This window comes from Suricata suricatta, chromosome 11 (assembly GCF_006229205.1).
Source record: "Suricata suricatta isolate VVHF042 chromosome 11, meerkat_22Aug2017_6uvM2_HiC, whole genome shotgun sequence".
Classification (NCBI taxonomy): Eukaryota; Metazoa; Chordata; class Mammalia; order Carnivora; family Herpestidae; genus Suricata; species Suricata suricatta.
Window position 1 is genome coordinate 58,235,799 of NC_043710.1, and position 20,207 is coordinate 58,256,005.

The window sequence follows — 20,207 nt, forward strand, 5'->3', positions numbered from 1 at the left end:
TATTTTGTCAAATGCTTTTTCTGCATCTGTCGACAGGATCATATGGTTTTTATCCTTTCTTTTGCTAATGTGATGTATCACATTGATGGATTTGCAAATATTGAACCAGCCCTGTAATCCAGGAATGAATCCCACTTGATCATGATGGATAATTCTTTTTATATGCTGTTGAATTTGATTTGCTAGTATCTTGTTGAGTATTTTTGCATCTGTATTCATTAAGGATATTGTTCTGTAGTTCTCTTTTTTTGCTGGGTCTCTGTCTGGTTTGGGGATCAAGGTGATGCTGGCTTCGTAGAATGAGTTTGGAAGTTTTCCTTCTATTTCTGTTTTTTGGAATAGTTTGAGAAGAATGGGTATTAGCTCTGCTTTAAATGTCTGGTAGAATTCCCCTGGGAAGCCGTCTGGCCCAGGGGTCTTATTCATTGAGAGATTTTTGATAAAGGATTCGATTTCTTCAATGGTTATCAGTCTATTCATGCTTTCTTTCCCTTTCCGTTTGAATTTTGGCAGTGCATGTGCATTTAGGAATTTGTCCATTTCTTCTGTGTTGTCCAGTTTGTTGGCATATAATTTTTCATAGTAATTTCTGATGATTGCTTGTATTTCTAAGGGATTGGTTGTGATAGATCCTTCTTCATTCATGATTTTGTCTATCTGGGTGCTCTCTCTTTTCTTTCCGATGAGCCTGGCTAGAGGTTTATCAATTTTGTTTATTTTTTCAAGGAACCAACTCTTGGTTTCATTGATCTGCTTGACTGTTTTTTTTTTATTCTATATTGTTTATTTCTGCCCTGATCTTTATTATTTCTTCTCTTATGCTGGGTTTCGGGTGCTCTTGCTGCTTCCCTTCTAGTTCTAGTAGGTGCTCCATTAGATTTTGAATTTGTTCTTTTTCTAACTTGTTGAGATTGGCCTGGATTGCAATATACTTTCCTCTTAGGACTGCCTTTGCTGCATCCCAGAGATTTTTGGATTGTTCTATTTTCATTTTCATTGGTGTCCATATATTTTTTAATTTCTTCTCTAATTGCCTGATTAACCCAATCATCCTTTAGTAGGGTGGTTTTTAACCTCCACATTTTTAGAGGTTTTCCAGACTTTTTCCTGTGGTTAATTTCAAGTTTCATAGCATTGTGATCTGAAAGTGTGCATGGTATGATCTCTATTCGTTTATACTTATGGATGGCTGCTTTATGCCCCAGTATGTGATCTCTCTTGGAGAATGTGCCATGTGCACTCGAAAAGAAGGTGAATTTCCTAACTTTAGGATGTAGAGTTCTAAATGTATCTATCAATTCCATCTGTTCCAACGTGTCGTTCAAGTCCATTGCTTCTTTGGTGATTTTCTGTCTTGTTGATCTATCCATTGCTGTCAGTGGAGTATTAAAGTCCCCTGCAATTAGCACATTCTTATCAATAAGATTGTTTCTTTTGGTGATTAATTGTTTTATGTATTTGGGCGCTCCCAAATTTGGTGCATAGATGTTTATAATTGTTAGCTCTTCCTGATGGAGAGACCCTGTAATTATTATATAATGTACTTCTTCATTTCTTGTTACTGCCTTTACTTTAAAGTCCAGTTTGTCTGATATAAGTATGGCTACTCCAGCTTTCTTTTGGCTTCCAGTCGCATGATAAATATTTCTCCATCCTTTACTTTCAACCTGAAGGTATCTGAAGATGGATTTTGTTTTTTTATACATTCTGCTACCCTGTGTCGTTTGGTTGGAGCATTCAGTCCATTTACATTCAGTGTTATTATTGAAAAGTGTGGGTTTAGAGCCATTGTGTTCTCCATAGAATTTATGTTTATAGTGATGTCTCTGGCACCTTGTATTCTTTGCAACAGTTCCCTCGTAGAGTCCCTCTTAGGATTTCTTGTAGGGCTGGTTTGGTGGTCATGTATTCTCTCAATTTTTATTTCTTTGGGAACACTTTTATCTCTCCTATTTTGAATGACAGGCTTGCCGGATAAAGGATTCTTGGCTGCATGTTTTTTCTGCTCATCACATTGAAGATTTCCTGCCATTCATTCCTGGCCTGCCAAGTTTCATTCGATAGGTCTGTAACCACTCTGACAGGTTTCCCTTTGTACATGAGGACCCTTTTCTCCCTAGCTGCTTTCAGAATTCTCTCTTTATCTTTATATTTTGCCAGTTTCACTATGATGTGTCATGCTGAAGGTCGATTCAAATTACGTCTTAAGGGGGTTCTTTGTGCCTCTTGAATTTGAATGTCTATTTCTTTTCCCAGATTTGGGAAATTCTCAGTTATAATTTGGTCTAGTATCCCTTCAGGCCCTTTCTCTCTGTCTTCCTCTTCAGGAATTCCTATGATAACGGATGTTGTTCCGCTTGATTGTATCACTCAGGTCTCGAATTCTCCTTTCCTGCTCCTGGATCAGTTTCTCTCCTTTTTTCTGCTTCCTCTTTTGCTATAACTATATCTTCTAATTCATCTATTCTCTCTGCCTGGTCAATCCTTGAGGTGGCTGCCTCCATTTTGTTATTCACCTCCTTTCTAGCCTTTTTTTTTTAACTCATCACACCTATTTTGAAAGTCCCTAGTCATTGTCTCAGTTGCTTCTTTGATGCTTTTTTCAACCCCAGCGATTAATTTTATGACAAGTTTTTTAAATTCTTGATCTGGTATGTTGTCTAGATCTGCCTTTAGCAGTTCTGTGGCTGTGACTTCTTCCTGGAGGTTCTTCAGCGGAGAGTTCCTTCGTTTTGTCATTTTTGCTAGTTTCCTGTCTCTTGTCAGCTTTAAAAAGCTCATTGTGCTCTGTGCACCTGCTAATATTGCTCTGTTAAAGGAGGCTTATTGATTGTCCGGGGCCTGCCGTTTCACGAAATATTCTTTTAATGGTGTCTCTCAGTTTCTTTTGTTGTGCCTTTGAATATTTTATTTCCCTACTCAGCAATATTTGGGACTTGCCGTCATGCACACTTTGGCTTGTTTCTTGGTGTAGCCCTAAGAAGGAAAACAGACAGACAAACACAGAGGGAACCGAAGCACACAAACGCACAGACAAATCAAACAAACAAACAAATTAAAGGGGGGAGGGAAGGAAAGGAAGGAAATGGAGAGGAAAGAGACAAAAAGAAGAGAAGAAAAGAAAATAATAAAGGGGGTCAGAGACAACAAAGGACACTGGGCAGTCTAAAAGTGTATGACCAGTTGAGGGGAGAGATAAGGATGAGATAAGATACAGGGGAATATATCTGGATTGCAAGAAAGGAAAAAAAGGGAGAGAGGAGAAAGGAAAATAAGGAGTAAAAATTTTAAAAATTTTATGTAAAAAAGGTAATAATAAAACGTAAGTACAAAAAAAAGAAAAAAGAAAAAGGAATATAAAAAAAGAAAAAAAAAAGCAGTAGCTCCCCCTCATGGATAGGCATGGTTTGGTGTGGTAGGTCTTGGAGGCTGCTCTCAGAGGCCCTGCCTTGGTAGCTGCAGAGAGTAAAATGGCAGCACGCCAAGCTCCGCTGGAACTAGGCACTGTCGGCCACTCTAATGCGTCTGATCTCCTTGTGCTGCAGCTGAGTCAAGTTGTATTTTCCAGGCCTGCTACCACAGATGAGATATACTTGCTTTTGCAGCTGTCTTCTTAGGGAGAGGGATCAGTTTCTTTTGGCTCAGGCTGGAATTTCGGCTGCCTACTACCTGAGGCGAGGTGTGCTCCCTGAGGCAAGGTGCACAGCAGGAGGTGAAGTACATGCCCTCACAGACACCTGCGGACTCTCAGCCCCCAGTTGGGATAGCAATAGCCTAGGGGGAGGGAGCAGTGTCCCTTGGCTCCGGCCAGGGCTGCTGTTGCCCGAGGCTCCGGGCACTGCCTGAAATGAGCTATGAGCCCCTGCAGCTGAAGCTTGAGCCCTGGCCTCCACCACCACCAACTCCCTGCTGGGATCGCGTTGGGGTGGGGGCTATTTTTTCCCCTGTTGGCACCCGGGATTTGGGATTCGCGTGGCAATGCTGGAGGTGAGATGCGCCTTGGAAATGAGGTGCGTGCTCCCACTCCCATAGCCGAGGTCAAAGTGAGCGCCCCTGGGGCCAACTTCCCACAGGGATGGTGCAGGGCTGGAAGCTGTTCTTTCCCTTGTACCACCTGGGTTCGGGATTCTCTCTGCCCAGCAGTTATATATGGAGTGAGAGTTTCTCTCTCGGCACGCAGTTAAACGTTCTTTATATCTTCCCCAGAGACAGTACTGTGAGCGTATTCAGTCTCTCTGTCTCTTCCCTTTGTCTCTCGGGCTCTGCGCACTTGCCCCGTGTTGGGCTGGGGCTCCCACCTCCCCTGCCCGTCTTGGGCTGGCCCGTTCTCCAATCTCCCCAGTTCGCAGTCACTCAGGTATCTTTGAGGTTGTCTTCTTTCTGGAGTCCGTATTTTCTCCTTCCGCTCTTGCAGATGGGAGTAATGTCCTTCTTAGTTCGATAGATGGGGCAGACGAAGTTTACAGAGCTCCCTTCGTCTCCCTACCAAGACCATTTTAAAGAGAGCTAAAATATATTATTAAAACAGATTTCACCTATTTCTTTTTGCTGTTTTAAACGAAGCTACTACATTCAGGGCATGCGTTATATTTCTATTGGACAGTGCTGGTCTAGAGCCCAACCCAGCAGCTGTGGGATCTCTGGGTTGGGGAGGCATGAGTAGGCTTCCTGGAAGAGGTGTTTCCCAGCTAAGCCCGCAGGGCAGGCATCAATACTCTGGGCTTCTCTCGAGGCTTCTCTGTGGGTGGCCTGGGGCTGAGCATCTGTCTGCCCTGGATTCTGGGGGTGGGGTGGGGCTGAGGATGGAGAGGCCTGAGGCTCAGTCCTTCCTGGAAGTCGAAGGGCCTCGGGACTAAGGGTGGGCAGCTTCGGGGGCTCTCTGGGGGCTCCCTGAGGAGGACGTGCTCCCTGAGGATGTCTCCTCTGTATCGTCTCAAACTGCCAGGAGCGCCTGGCCCAGTTGGCCCGTGAGGACGCTGAGCGGGAGCTGAAGGAGAAGGAGGAGGCTCGGCGCAAGAAGGAGCTCCTGGAGCAGATGGAGAGAGCCCGCCATGAGCCCATCAACCACTCGGACATGGTGGACAAGATGTTCGGCTTCTTGGGGACTTCAGGCAGCCTGCCAGGCCAGGAGGGCCAAGCACCCAGTGGCTTTGAGGTACCAGGCTCGGGACAGGCCCCACTGTGATAGCCCTCCCTTCTTTTGAGCCCTTTTGCCTTAAAGCCCATGTGGCCCTTGGGCACAAAGGGCAGCAGTGAGACATGTGGGCCCTGCAGCCCCTGATCCTGTTCAGCTGACAGCTGGCCGTGTAGCCGTGGGCCAGTCACAGTCCCTCTCCAGGGCCAGTCACAAACTTTCATTCATTCATTCATTCATGGGGACCTGCCCTGGGCCTCCAACAGGATGACCCACCTGTGGAGGAAGAGCTGGCCCCCAGGGACAGGTTGTGAGGCCAGAGGGCCACCTGAGTCTGCTCACGGCAGGGAACCTCTGTGGCCTCCTCAGGACCTGGAGCGCGGGCGCAGGGGGATGGTGGAGGAGGACCTGGATGCAGCCCTGCCCTTGCCGGACGAGGATGAGGAGGACCTCTCGGAGTACAAATTCGCCAAGTTCGCTGCCACCTACTTCCAGGGCACGACCACACACACCTACACCCGGCGGCCGCTCAGGCAGCCGCTGCTGTACCATGATGACGAGGGTGACCAGCTGGTGAGAGCAGGGGCCACAGATGAGGGGGCGGTGGCAGGTCCCCAGGGGCGGGACTAGGGCTGACTTCACGCAGGCACCCCGAGCCCCGTAGCCCTCCTGCGGCCCTCTCCAGCGCTCTCCCCAGACCCCCAGGTTATCTAGATGGTTCAGCAGTACCCTAGCCTGTGCCCCCTGGCATGCTCTGCCCCAGGCAGCACTGGCGGTCTGGATCACCATCCTGCGCTTCATGGGGGACCTCCCTGAGCCCAAGTACCACACGGCCATGAGTGACGGCAGTGAGAAGATCCCTGTGATGACCAAGATTTATGAGACTCTGGGCAAGAAGACGTACAAGAGGGAGCTGCAGGCCCTGCAGGGCGAGGGGGAGGTGAGGCCCAACTCCCCCCCACCCCTCCACCCCCATTTGTCCATGTCCCTCCCAGGCCAGTAGGGAGGGCTGCCCGCATCCCCAGCCTCAGGGGCCTCCACAGAAGGAGCACCTTAAAATTTGCCTCTGCCTCACCTCCCTGACCCCCACTATCCTCTGGCCCCTTGGGGAACAAATGTGTGAATGTTTTATAAACTGGAAGGTGTGGATCATGATTGAATGAGGCCACGCGGCAGAACCAGAGGCCTTGAAGTCAGAGCCGGCACCAGTACTGACTGGGAGGCACTGGGCAGGTGCCCGTGCTTTTCTGGGTCTCCATTTTCCCAGCCATCAGCTGGCTGGTGGGGGGCAAGGGGGGCAGCGTGGGGCATACCTCATAAACGTCGGTGTGGAGGCGCACAACCCTCTAAGCCATAGCCCCATTGTCGATTGCTCTTGTCATTACTTTGGGCCCAGGTGCTTGCCCCTGACCTGTTTGTCCTGCAGGCCCAGCTACCGGAGGGGCAGAAGAAGAGCAGCATGAGGCACAAGCTCGTGCACTTGACCCTGAAGAAGAAGTCCAAACTGACAGAAGAGGTTAGAGCAGACCCTGGGCTGCCTTGGAAGGCCCAGGATGGGGCAAGACTGAGCTCGGGGACCATGGGGAGTGGGAACGGGAGCAGGTGCGGCCTGTTCCCAGGGGCTTGGGCTGGACATTGTCGGGAGGGGGGGTGAGTGGGCGGATAGGAGTGCAAAGTAGAGGGCGGGGAGCACAGGCTGGGGCTGGTCAGGGAGGGCTTCCCAGAAGAGGAGACTGGAGAGCTGGCGAGGGCCAGAGAGGCAGATGGTGAGAGGGAGGACCTTTCCTGCCAGGGCAGGGACCTGTTGCATTTGCTCCAAGGACCTTTCAGATGCTGCGACCTTCTCTGTGGGTAAGCGTGCCCACGGGCATTAACAGGACTAGTTTGTTTGGACTCTCATTTAGTCCCCTCGCCTTTGCTGAGCAGGGCCACCCCGCCCTCTCCTCCAGGAATATGCAGACTGGGAGGCCGCAGGCACTAACCCAGGCATTTATAGCGCAGGGGAACTGGTTCCCGCATGGCCCTACATTTGCATACATCAGTCCCTCTGCCTAATTCCTCCTTCCTCTTCTCTGCCTGGGAGTCACCTCCTCCAGGAAGCCTTCCCAGGCCCCTCTACCGTAGAGTCAGGCTCCTCCTCAGGGCTTCCACAGCCTGCTCTGCCACTGCCACTGTCCTCTTTCCCACCTGAAGCTCAGAGCCAGTCCTGCAGCCACATAGCCTCAGATTTGAATCCTGGCTCTGCCTCTGGTATTTGAAGGGCCCAAGGGGGAGAATGCCCACTGGTAGGCTCCTAGGAGGATGGTGTGAGATGAGAGCTGTGGGTGCTCCATAGACGTGAGGACCTTCTGCACCCTCCTCCCGGCAGGGGCACGCTGCTGCCACTTCCTGCTCTCGCTCCGGGGCTCCGGGCAGGTGCAGGTCGGTGCGGTGGGCTGTGAGGAACCAGAGAGGAGAAACAATTCCATGAGAACCCAGACTTGGGGCTGTTCACAGAGAACTGGGCATTTGGAACACAGCTGGCTGTCAGGGTTGGTGTGGAGCTGCGTGCGGCTCACCCCGGAGAGATTGGGATCCCACTAGGGGTAAGAAGAGCAGGTCCCTGTCCTGGCTGAAAGGACTTCCCTGGGGTAGGGGGTGGAGGCTGGTGTCAAGGAGGCTGCAGAGGAGCCTTGTCCCCAGTAGGTGGCACCAGGCTGGTGCTGCCCAGCTGTCTGGACCAGTCAGCTCTGCCTGAGGTGGAGGTAGGACAGCGCCGGGAGCCAGCTTGTGGCCATTCTCGAGATCTGCTCTCCAGGGGAGTGGCAGACTCGGACACGAGGTGGGGTCCCTCACTTGACTCTGCCTGGGTTAAGCCTCGTCCCCTCCCTCTGGCCCAGGTGACCAAGAGGCTGCATGACGGGGAGTCTACTGTGCAGGGCAATAGCATGCTGGAGGACCGGCCCACTTCCAACCTGGAGAAGCTGCACTTCATCATTGGCAACGGCATCCTGCGGCCAGCGCTCCGGTGAGTGTCTGAGGAGCGGCTGGAGGGGGAAGCATCCATGCTCCCGGGAGTACTGAGGCCCCGAATGACTTTTGGTGGCTGAGTTGTGGCTTTGTCACCTTGGCAACAGATTGAGCCAAACAGGCTTGGGGGTAGCTCTGCTGCCAGCTAGTCATGTGACCTTGATAGAGTTATTTCATCTCCTGAGCCTCAGTTTCTTCATCTCTAAAGAGGGAATAATAATCATACTTACCTAATAGGCTGATGGGCAGGTCAAACTCTGGAGAGCGTGTAAGACTGGACCCACCTAGCAGGCACTCGGTAAATGGCACTTGCTGTTCTCATTATCTGATGCATCTTCCGCTTTAAGCCTATTCCTGCCAGCTCACCTTCGGTGCACCTGACCCAGGCCTGTGTGCAGGGTTACTGTGGTTAGCATACCTGGGAATCTCAGGATTCCCCCACCCCAGACCCAGGAAAGGTCTTTGGTCTGGCCCCTGGAGTACTGGGGCAGAGATGGGATGATCCACGAGTAACCAGGAGCAATAAAGGAATCAAGTCAGCTAGGTCCATGGAGGGAAGATGGGACTTTTCTGAGGATTCTATTTGTACAAGATGGTCAATTAGGAGACCCGACCCCATGAACTTGTGCATGTTGGCTGGGAGGGCAGCAGGATGGCGCTGGGTGGAACCTTGAGCCCATATTACCAGTGGGAAAACTGAGGCCCAGACAGGGGAAGAGACTTGCCAGGGATCACTAGCCTCCCAGACCTCCTGCTGTCCAGTCAGGCATCCTTTCATTGCTGCTGGAGGCGAGGCAGTCAGGCACGCAGGCCGCCTGTCTCCAGGAACAAAGGGTAGCCTCCAAGGTGTGTTGAAAGGGCAAGAATTTGCCTCCCAGTTATCTCACCATCAGACCTAAAGTTGTCAGTCCTAGGGAACACAGTGCCAGAAGCCCTGAGCCAAGGCTGGGTGAGGAGTCTCTGAGGGCTCATGGCCAATCCCTGGCTTCTCTTGGCCTTGGCTCCTAGCTCCATGTGAGAAAGTCTTTACTGGTCTGTGATGAGATGGGAAAGATGTTTCTAATCTCAATCTGATTTATTTAAGAGACTGTTCTTTGTTTTGAGATTTTTACCCTTTTTCCTTTTTGAATATTATGTTTGTTTTATGAAATGATTGTGATACAGATCGTGGGAGTGTGTTATGGTGTGTTTTAAATGACCTTTATTTGTCATGATAAAAAGTTAGCAACCTCAGAATTAATTTTGAAGTGACACTAGCCTCTGAAGGTCCGGGCGCCACTGAATTGGATTATCTGTCCTTCTTGCCCGGGCCTGCCCTTCTGAGAGGGAAGAGCAGCAGTGCCCCCTGGTGGTCACTTTGTCCTCGAGGTCCTGTCCTTGGCCATGAACTGCCAGGCATCGGATTAACAACTGCAGCTAGCATTTCTTGACGGTTTACTCTGCTAGGTGCTTCATAAACTTTGGCTCATTTTTCTTTACAGAAATCTTGTAAAAAAGGTATCATTTCCCTTTAAAATGAAAACAAAACAAAAAAAACTACCTTCATTGCTCTGATCTGATTACAAAAGTAATACATGGCCCCTTAACTATGTTATTCAAACATTACAGAAGTAGATCAAGGGGAAGTCAAAGCCCCTGCCCATTCCGTGTCCTGGAGAAACTCCCCAGATGTGTTGGCTGTTTCTGGCCTTCTGGTTGCCATCAGTAGAAATTGTACCTGCTGCCATGACTGTGGGAGGGGCTCAGAGAGGGGACTCCCCTGGCCAGGCCACCCAGCTGGCGAGGGACAAGGCAGAGAGGGAGCCTGGGCTTCTCATCAAAGTGATCACCGCTGGCTGTGCCCCTGGACAGGATGTGCATCGTTGTCTGGGTCATGGGGCTCTGGCTGTGGATCTGGGTTAGAGTCGGGAACGTGCTTCGTGCCTGATGAGCCTGCCTCCAAAGCAAGGCCCTCTTCAGTGGCTCCGCAGAGCCATGGGTGCAGCCTCCTCCTGGGTGGTCTTGGGCAAGCAGGAGAGGACAAGATCGGATGTCTTGCCTGTGGCCCGAGGGGCTGGGCTCAAGATCTGAGGCTGTCTCCCTTCCTTGCTGCCCTGCCTAGGGATGAGATCTACTGCCAGATCAGCAAGCAGCTCACTCACAACCCCTCCAAGAGCAGCTATGCCCGGGGCTGGATCCTCGTCTCTCTCTGCGTGGGCTGCTTTGCTCCCTCGGAGAAGTTCGTTAAGGTAGGGCGGCATAGGGAGGTGCTGGGAGGCGCAGGGAGGCGTAGGCCTCCTGCGGCAGGGAGAGGCGTTAGAGGAGAGCAAGGGGGAAAAGCTCAGCAGGACTTGGCAATGAGGCCTTGCCTGGCCATGTCCTGTCAGGCCTACAGCTCCCACTGGCTTCTTTCTGGCCCTCCACCCCCACCCCAGGCTCCCAGCCCTTCCTTCTGTTCTCCCTTTGGCCTCATTTTATTTATGAGGAGACTGAATTTGACAGCAGTGTCTCCCACTTATGGTCTCGGAGAAGGCACTTTGGCTTTTTATTTTTAAGTTTTTAAAGTTTTGAGGGGTGGGGGTAGGAGGGCAGAGAGAAAGGGAGACACAGAATCCGAGGCAGGCTCCAGGCTCTGTGAGATCATGACCTGAGCCGAAGTTAGGCACTTAACTGACTGAGCCACTCAGGTGCCCCTCAAGCCACTGTTTTGACTGTGTCAGGCCCTGGGTGCTGGGGACACAGAGGCAGAGCAGGTGACAGCAGGCCCGACCCAGCTGGTCCGCGCTCTGAGGAAGAAAGCGCTGGCCCAGTTAGGGGAGCCAGGGAGGTGGGCCCTGGAAAAAGAGGAGCAGTTAGACTAGGTGAAGAGGGGGTATGGAGTGTGGGGGGACCCAGGCTGCACAGGTGAGACTGGACAGGGTCAGGATATGGTGCTTGATCCCACGGGTGATGGGGCTTAGCCCTGAGGTGTTTGGGTGGCTGGGCCTTGAGCAGGCCCTGAGTGTGGGTGGGAGGGCTGGAAGTAGGGGGACTTGGTGAGGCCCGGGTGGAGGCTCCTCAGCTGGTCCTCTGTCTACAGTACCTGCGGAACTTCATCCACGGGGGACCGCCCGGCTATGCTCCGTACTGTGAGGAGCGGCTCCGGAGGACCTTTGTCAATGGGACCCGGACACAGCCGCCCAGCTGGTTGGAGCTGCAGGTGTGACCCCCCGGCCCTACCCAGGCACGCAAGTGTGTGGCAGTGTGTGCGTGCATGTTCGTGTGTCCCCAGTGCACTCCAGTGCCCCAGAAACATCCCCCGCTTTAGGAGTCTGGCTCTTCAAGCACCCACCGTCAAGCTTGGGAAGCCCAGGCATCTTAGAACAGGAAAGTACCCAGTGGTGATTGACTCCCATCTGCTGGTTTTATGGTCAAAGCAACTTGGGCAGGGGGTTCCCCCTGTGTCTTTGTAGCTTCATCTGTAACCGAGCAATAATGATCCTCATTTCACAGGGCCTTGTGATGGTTGCATGACGTGAGGGCAGAAGCGCCTGGTTTGTGGCGATGCCCAGCCTCCTAGCCCCTGTACCCAGGCTCAGGGGTCCTAAAGGTTCCATCAGGGTGGGGAATGCTGCAGGGTTCTCCGTGCACCTGTGACCAGGCACAGGCGATGTCCTGATGGGATGCTGGGGTCTGAGGCTCTGGGGCAGCTCCAACCCCCTAAAGAGCAGGGAGCCAGGAACCCAGAGGGTATGAACTGGTTTGAAGTGAAAAGATGCCCACACACCCTTTTTGGTCCTTTTCAGGCCACCAAGTCCAAGAAGCCCATCATGTTGCCTGTGACCTTCATGGATGGGACCACCAAGACCCTGCTGACTGACTCAGCGACCACGGCCAAGGAGCTCTGCAATGCCCTGGCTGACAAGATCTCGCTCAAGGACCGTTTTGGGTTCTCCCTCTACATTGCCCTGTTTGATAAGGTGCGGCCACCCCGCAGCGCCCCCTCCTGGCACCACCCCTGCTCTCGTTCCCGTGCTGCTGCGTATTGGGTCAAGCGACCTTGTGCAATTACTTACCTTCCGGAGCGTGGTTTCCTCTCAGCTAGCGGTGACTCTGCCTCTGCCCAACTCAGTAGGACTGTGGAGGGCTCCTAAAAATTGGGCAGTACGGTGGAGATTGAAACCCAGAGTCCACTTCTGTCGACATACCTGGACCCCGTCCACCCTCCCCTGGCGCCAGGGAAGAAGCATGGCAGAGACAGACGGCAGGTGCACATGCAGCCACTTAGCTCTGTGAGACTCTGTTTTCTCATTTGCAAATGGGAACCGATTTTTTTTTTCAGGTTGCCATGGTAGTCTCCTTTCACTCGTTAGTGGCCACCTGGAGTGTGTGCCTCCCTGGGCACATCTGGGCCTGGAGCCTTCTTCCTTCTCCACTGAGTGGGGCCTGGGGGTGGGTGATTGTACCTCTACACTCAGCCACATCACATGCAGCAGACGTGCCCCCCGCCCCCCCAGGCTCAGGGGCAGGACCACGTTTGTCTGAATTTTTCTCACCTATAGATACCTCCTGTTTTCAGGGACCATTTGCCCATCAGAGTTTCTCAGGAGGCTTCACACTAGGAAATGGGAACACCTGCGTGGCTGTGCTGACTCAGAGCCCATGGTGGGCCCTGAGGTCCCATTCTGGTCCCTGCCCCTCTCTGAGCCTTGGTTTTCCATTTGAATGAGAACAGTTGGCAGGGCTGATGGCTCTTTGTAAGTCCTTTCCTGCCTGCTCACCTTTCCGTCCCTGCGCCTGCAGGTGTCCTCCCTGGGCAGTGGCAGTGACCATGTCATGGATGCCATCTCCCAGTGTGAGCAGTATGCCAAGGAGCAGGGTGCCCAGGAACGCAACGCCCCCTGGAGGCTCTTCTTCCGCAAAGAGGTCTTCACGCCCTGGCACAACCCCTCAGAGGACAACGTGGCCACCAACCTCATCTACCAGCAGGTGGTGCGAGGGGTCAAGTTTGGGGAGTACAGGTGTGAGAAGGTGAGTGACCACAAATCTTCTGGCTGAAGTTTGCGAGAACTTGCAAACTCTGGTGATTTTGCTTGGCTTACAGTGCTCTGTTTTCCAAATTTGAGATGAATGTTACTGTGTGTACCCGCCATTAGCTTATGTGGAGGTTAACCTGATTGAGACTTCTTCCAGATTAACACTGCCTACAGGAACAAGGGCTTTGAAGGACAGTGTGACTCTACGGTGCTTGTGCACAATGCAGGGTGTGTGCTTCAGAACGTGCTGTATTGTTTGAGTTAGTCTAGAAAGCTCTGTTCTGAAGGAGTAAGAGATATGCTCATTTAGACCAGAGTTTGCAAATGTGTATTCTCTTAGTCTCCTTTTAGAGACAGGAGTGATGTGGAGAGACTCGTGTCATGTTATTTATTTTTGATGATGGTGATGATGGTTATCATGGTGCCTATGATCCTATTGATGATTCTGATGGAGGAATAAAGATGGAGAGGAGGAAATGAAGAGGATGGTTGGTGGTGATGGTGATGGTGGAGGTAGTAATGGTGGAGGTGGTGGTGAGGGTAGTGGTGGTGATGATGATGATGATGATGGTGTTGGTGATGGTGGGTTAGTGGCCCGGGATAGTGCTAGGTTGGTGATGGTGGCGATGGTGGTGGTGGTGATGATAATGGTGATGTTGCTGTTGGTGAGCTGATTGATATTCAGGTAGAATGCATTAGTACAGTTATACCAGTTGTTAAAATTCTGAGATGCTTTGAACTGGTTGGAAAACATCTACTGCCTTCAAGACACCTAAGAGCCTTCTCCTATTGCTGCCTCTGCCAAAGCCCTGATGAGCCCCAGGCAGATGTTACTGGGGCTGATGTGCAGCACCCCAGGCAGAGAAGGGACAAAAGCCCAGCACCCATCATCTGGCCCTTCAAAGCCTCTGCAACATAGCTGACTGGTCATTCACCACTTGGACTGTCCTGGGGTGGGGGGGGGGGTAGTGATGGTAATGGTGATATGGCGATGCCCGCCCCTCACTCTGGCAGAACCAGCAGTCCCGGGTCCCCTGTTCTCCAGGGCAGACTGTCAGCCCCAGCCAATCACCAGGCTGGGAATGTGATGGCTGACCCATTACCGATGGGCTGGCTGGCCTCTCTGGGTCAGCTCGTGTGCCTCTGTGCTGGTGCTGAGGGGACCCAGAGAAGGCAGGGGTCCCTAGGGAGCTCATGGTTCCCCAAGCAGATAAGAACTTCTGGGGAATCAGTGAGAATGGAAAGAAACAAAGGCCAGAGTCGACAGCTAGAGGAGGCAGGGCTCTGGGGGCTTCAGTGGTCTAGAAGGGCTTCCCGAGGGTGTGTGAACAACACCTGCCTCTCCCTCCCCACCTAGGAGGATGACCTGGCCGAGCTGGCCTCCCAGCAGTACTTTGTGGACTACGGCTCTGAGATGATCCTGGAGCGCCTCCTAAACCTCGTGCCCACCTATATCCCTGACCGTGAGATCACACCCCTGAAGACACTTGAGAAGTGGGCCCAGCTGGCCATTGCTGCCCACAAGAAGGTAGGAGGGCAGGGCGGGGTCTCAGAGGAGGGGCTCTCTGGTGACATGCATCTGCCCACAGGGCTGCTGGGAGACGGGATGGCAGCATCAGCCTCCTGCCTCCCAAGCAGCCTTTCTCCTCTATGGATGTCCATTCACTCGTGTCTTCTGTTCTCTGCTCTGGGCTGGTGCCAGGGATGCAGAGATGGATCGTATCTGATCCTGCAGCTTCATGAGGGAAACCATGGGACCATGGGTATTGGGGTCCCCTGCCCCTGGGCCAGCAGCAGCCACTTGCTAGAGCTGCAGCTCAGGAGTGCGGCATTTGCTGGAAGAGTTTCCAACAAGTGTACCTCCTTTCTGCCTAAAAGAACTACGGCCCAACTTTCTGCCTGGGGAAGTTTTGGTACAGACCCACCTCAACCCGCTTGCTTGAGGCCCCAGGCCCATAACCAGCCCTGAGTAGCTCTCTTCCAAGTGAAGGGGCCTGCCCAAGTAGAGGAGGGGTGGGCTGGTCACTGAGGGAGATGGATGGAACCCCCTCCCCCCCCACCTCCTGGTTGTGGTTGTGGAAGAGCAGAGTCATTTTGGCACACAAGTTGCTGGGGTGGGGGCCCCACAGATCAGCAGTCTCTCCCCTCTCTACACCACACGGCCTCTTCTCTGCCCCGGGAGCCCTGTGCACCCCTCCCACCTTACTCTACGCCTTCCCTGGTGAGCTCTCCACAAGCCTCTACTCCTCCCTGAACCTGCCCTACACCCTCTCCACATCCAGGCTTGGCTCCCCTGCCAGCCCCCCTCTCCAGCCCTCCTGCAGAAGAGATGCATGGTTTCCCTACACCCTTCTGTCTGTCTGTCCAGGCAGCCTCCTGTCCCTCACCCCTCCTACCCCATTGGCTGCTAAAGTTCATCCATTCCGCCTCCCAAATGGGTTCCATCTCTCTGCCTTCCCCCGGGCCTCCTTGGTGATCACTGTCACCATGCACGTGGCATGTGGCACATTCTGGGCTGGGTGCCATTGTTCATTAATTTGTTCTGCTTTGGGTGCTTGTCATGTGTCGGCATGGTACTGGGCCCTGGGGACCAGCTGTGAAGTGGACAGAGGTGGTTTCTGCCCCTCAAACCCACAACTGAGCTAGCTGTCTCTCCCTTGGACCAGAGCCTGTTGGCCTGTAGGTCCCCGGATCCCCAGGCTGGTATTCTCACAGAGTGTGCGGATGTGAATTAGCATGGCTTTTAGGGTCAGAGTGGTAAACACATTTTATTTTGAAGCAATTTCAAACTTGTGGAGAAGGTACAGGTTCAAGAACCTAGAACTGTACACCCTCCACTTCACCCAGACGTGCTGGTTGGCGATGTGCCACATTTGCTTTATGATCTGTCTCTGCATGTGGATGTGCAATTTTTTTCTGAACCTTTTGAGATTAGGCTGGAGGCGTGGAGCCCCTTGACCCCGAATGCTCCCTGTTCCTGGGAGGGCACTTCTTCTGGCCCTCTCCATGCCTGGCAAGCACATGGGTCTTTGCCCATGTTTGTGTCTATAGATAATAAATACTGAGTTCAACCTGACATGTCCAGTTCTGCTCCCACACCACTGAGTTCTTAATAGGGCTCAGGAGGATATTTTTAGATAGTAAAATGCCAGTGCTTTAGTTTCTTGCCAGCAGCATTGCATTATCCCTTGGCCACTCCAACCCTTCCTGGTGCCATGGTCTTCCTGGGTTTGCCTCTCAGCTTCTGTCGATAGCACAGTCTTACAGTGGCTGCCTTGCCTACACTTCCGTGTGACCTGGCTTTCATGGGCCCATCCCCCCTTCTCTCTCCGTGGCCCGGCACACACACCCCTGTTTAGCCACACGTGTTCTATTCCCCAGTTGCCTCCCACATATGGGTGACTCTGGGCCTTGCACAGAATTGTGGGCTTTTCTGTCACTGCTGAATTGGGAGCTCCCTGAAGTTGGGGCCTGTGGAGTGACGGGGTGGCTGCTGGCTGATGGGCTAGGATGGGGTGTGGTGCACAGGACGCCATAGCTCCAGGGCTGTTCCTGGGTTGGGGCATGGACATGGGAGTTTTCCAGACAGAGCTTACCTGATGACTTTTCTCCCCTGTCCTAGGGGATTTATGCCCAGAGGAGAACTGATGCCCAGAAGGTCAAAGAGGATGTGGTCAACTATGCCCGTTTCAAGTGGCCCTTGCTCTTCTCCAGGTTTTATGAAGCCTACAAATTCTCAGGTACCTCCTCAGCCTTCCCGCCTCCCCGTCTCCCTCCATGCCCTCTCCACTCCCTTGCTCTGTGGCTCCAGCCCACAGCAGAAGTCGGGAAGTGGCCTGAACCAGACTCCCCAGCCAGCCAGGCTCCTGCCTGCAGGGCTGCTCTGTCCCTCTGGATCAATGTGCAGAGCGGTCCTGTCCCCCTACAGTCCAGGTGCTCAGCAACACTGGGTGAAACAACTGAACGGCTATTGAGATAGTAAGCACTTACTGTACATGGAAGAAGCTGGCCCGGAGTGTGGGCTGAGCGGGGAGGTTACGGACCCAAACCCACGCAGGCCATTGGCCCCGCCAGCCTCAGGTCCTAATTTCCCAGCATATGCTCCATGTGAGGCCCGGTGCTGGTGCCAGGCTTCACAGAATCGCCAAATATCTAGCTGGAGGGACCCTTGGGGCTCAGTTTACCCCACCCACATTATCCCACCTCTCTCCAGGACGGGGACTTGTCCAAAGACCAGAGGCTGGGATAGGACTCAAACCAAGTTTCTGGATTTCAGCCCTCTCCTCCCACTGTACTTTGAGTTTTGGCTTGTAGGGAGGTTGTGCTCTCCGAGGCCGTTTCCCCATCAGTAAAATGGAAATCAGTATTCTCCCCCTTTCTACCTCCGTGGCAGTCATGAGGACTGAGAAGGGCGGGGCTGGGTGCGAGGCGGCCTCCCTCTCACTGCCCGGGTCTCCGTCCCAGGCCCCAGCCTCCTCAAGAATGACGTTATCGTGGCGGTCAACTGGACAGGCGTCTACTTTGTGGATGAGCAGGAGCAGGTGCTTCTGGAGCTGTCCTTCCCTGAGATCATGGCCGTGTCCAGCAGTAGGTTAGTCCACCCCCTCCCATACTGCACTTCAGTGCAGAGCAGGGGAGTTGTGCAAAGTAGCCCAGAGACCAGTGGCAGGGATGTGGCAAGCCCCAGTGTCCTGATTCAGCACTGTCTGAAGCAAGGAGGGGGGCTCCTGGAGTTTTCTGGGGTCATGAGGGCCTTTAAGGGGAGTCTGCTCTCATAGAGGATGTCATGGAGGTGCAGAGACGTGCAGTGACCTGTCCTGGTCGCACGTGACCAAGCAGTGTTGCTACACTGTTCAGACTTCTCAGGCACCTTCCTCCAGGACAGTCAGGGGCAGTCAGTTGTGCAGAGAGAGCCTGGCCTGGGATTCAGGCGCCCGGGTGGAACTCACCTCCACCCTAAAGTCTTAATACTTCCCTTGAATAACAGTGGTGAGAGAGATGGAACAATCGGTGGGAGAACTCTTGGGAAACTGAAAGGTGTGGAGCATGCGAGCTTCTTGGAATAGACTGGTGTTCCCAGCAGGCCCTCGCCACATCCACGGCTTGTAGGAGTGTCTCTGGGCTGTGTGTGATGTGGGCCAGGGCTGGGCATGTCCAGCTCTGACCGGGCATGCGCTAGGCACAGGGATGCAGGATGATAAGACAGTCCTTGCCCCCTTGCAGCTTCCTTCACTCAAGAGGGGAGACAGACACTGAACAAGCTGTTTTAAAGCAGGGACCAGAGTGAAGAGGGCTGTGGGAGGGCAGGGAGGACTTCCTGGCAGAAGTGGTATCTAGGCTGAGATCTAATGGGTGAGTAGAAATTAGGCAGCAAAGGGGCACTGGGCTGGGCCCTCGCGAGCCTCGCTCTCGACCATGTGTGACATTAGCAGGACCAGGTCTGACTCAGGCTGGGCTGTGTCTGGCCTGGGCCACGTCTCCGCCTGGCCGGGCCGCATCTGACTGGGCTGGCCTTGGTCTCCTTCAGGGAGTGTCGTGTCTTGCTCTCGCTGGGCTGCTCTGACCTGGGCTGTGCTGCACCTCACTCGGGCTGGGCAGGACTGACCCCGGCTGGGCCCTGTTCTCCGTGTTGGTCCTGCAGGGGAGCAAAACTGGTAGCCCCCAGCTTCACGCTGGCTACCATCAAGGGGGATGAGTACACCTTTACCTCCAGCAACGCCGAGGACATCCGTGACCTTGTGGTCACCTTCCTGGAAGGGCTCCGAAAGAGGTCTAAGTACGTAGTGGCCCTGCAGGACAACCCCAACCCTGGTGAGTGGCTCCTGGCACAGCCTGCTCAGCACGGGATTAGTCGGGGGAGAAGGGAAGGTGTTTCAGGCAGATCACACACCTTGACCTTGGCCTGGCATTCAAGACTGCCAGTGCCTGTTACAACCCTTCCCCAGTAACCCTCGGCCCCACCTGGACCAGAAGCCAAACTCTGTGCCTTCCATCTGTGCCCTGTGGGGAATCTACCTCTCCTGGTTTCATACTTATCAAGTGTCACCTTCTCCAGATGAGATCAGGGGTTTCTCCTGGAGCCATGGAAGGCTTCTGAGCAGGGGAGCGGCCCATTCCAATGGCCATGTCTGTGTGGAAGGTGGTGGCAAGTTTGAGACAGGGTGACCAGTGAGCAGACATGAGTGGGACTGGGCCTCAGTTATTCAGGGTGGGGAGTGACAGTTTATAGGTCATCAACCTAAATAAAGATGTTCCAACCCAGCCTCTCTCTCTCTCTCTCTGCTCCCCCCCCCGCCCCCCCGCCATGGTCCTGCTCACCTCTGCCTCCCAGCGGGGGAGGAGTCAGGTTTCCTCAGCTTTGCCAAGGGAGACCTCATCATCCTGGACCATGACACAGGAGAGCAGGTCATGAATTCAGGCTGGGCCAACGGCATTAATGAGAGGACCAAGCAGCGTGGGGACTTCCCCACTGACTGCGTGTATGTCATGCCCACTGTCACCTTGCCACCGCGGGAGATTGTGGTATGTGCTTGGGGGTGGCAGATGGATGGGAGTCTCCTCTGGACCTCTCTTTGACTCCCTCCCATATCTGTAAAAATGGAGTGAGGGATTATAGATGAATGGTCTCCGGTTTCTCTGAAGTTGATCTGGGGTCTTCTGGGACCACAAACTTAAAGTTGGGGAAAGCTGTCAAACCTGTGCTGGTTGGAGAGTGGCCCAGAAACTGCGTCAGAGGAGGAACTGCCCAGGGCGAGGGATGGAAGGAGAGTGGGGAAGGGAGGCACATCTGTCTGAAAAGGCAGTGAGGGCCGAGCCGGGATGGGAGTTGTTCTGGATCACAGCACTGGAGACAGAGCCCAGCTTTCCAGGCAGCCCCTGAGCCAGGCCCTGTTGACTGGGCAGTTCTCACACCGCATCCCCCTCCTCCATCCTGGCTTTCTCACTGACACAACCCAGTTCAGACTCAGGGTACTAAGGAAAGGACCCCAAGTCCAGCAGATGGAGGTGGCAGTAACCTCAGAGATCGCAAAGAACAAAAGGGCTCCCAGGGTCGGAATGCGGTGAGGGTC

The 20,207-nt window shown here is 53.4% G+C and overlaps 1 protein-coding gene across 1 annotated transcript in view; it reads left to right on the top strand.

The window, feature by feature from the left end:
• The window catches only part of MYO7A (myosin VIIA), a 74,451-nt gene that overhangs the window by 41,295 nt on the left and 12,949 nt on the right, over positions 1 to 20,207 (top strand). Inside the window, exons 22-35 of the mRNA XM_029914998.1 lie at positions 4,946 to 5,155; positions 5,504 to 5,707; positions 5,898 to 6,074; positions 6,561 to 6,650; positions 8,014 to 8,141; positions 10,245 to 10,371; positions 11,202 to 11,321; positions 11,908 to 12,081; positions 12,905 to 13,132; positions 14,495 to 14,665; positions 16,760 to 16,877; positions 17,602 to 17,728; positions 18,665 to 18,948; positions 19,469 to 19,659. Coding sequence (XP_029770858.1) covers positions 4,946 to 5,155; positions 5,504 to 5,707; positions 5,898 to 6,074; positions 6,561 to 6,650; positions 8,014 to 8,141; positions 10,245 to 10,371; positions 11,202 to 11,321; positions 11,908 to 12,081; positions 12,905 to 13,132; positions 14,495 to 14,665; positions 16,760 to 16,877; positions 17,602 to 17,728; positions 18,665 to 18,948; positions 19,469 to 19,659 — 2,349 coding nt within the window. The remainder of the gene's footprint in view (positions 1 to 4,945; positions 5,156 to 5,503; positions 5,708 to 5,897; positions 6,075 to 6,560; positions 6,651 to 8,013; positions 8,142 to 10,244; positions 10,372 to 11,201; positions 11,322 to 11,907; positions 12,082 to 12,904; positions 13,133 to 14,494; positions 14,666 to 16,759; positions 16,878 to 17,601; positions 17,729 to 18,664; positions 18,949 to 19,468; positions 19,660 to 20,207) is intronic.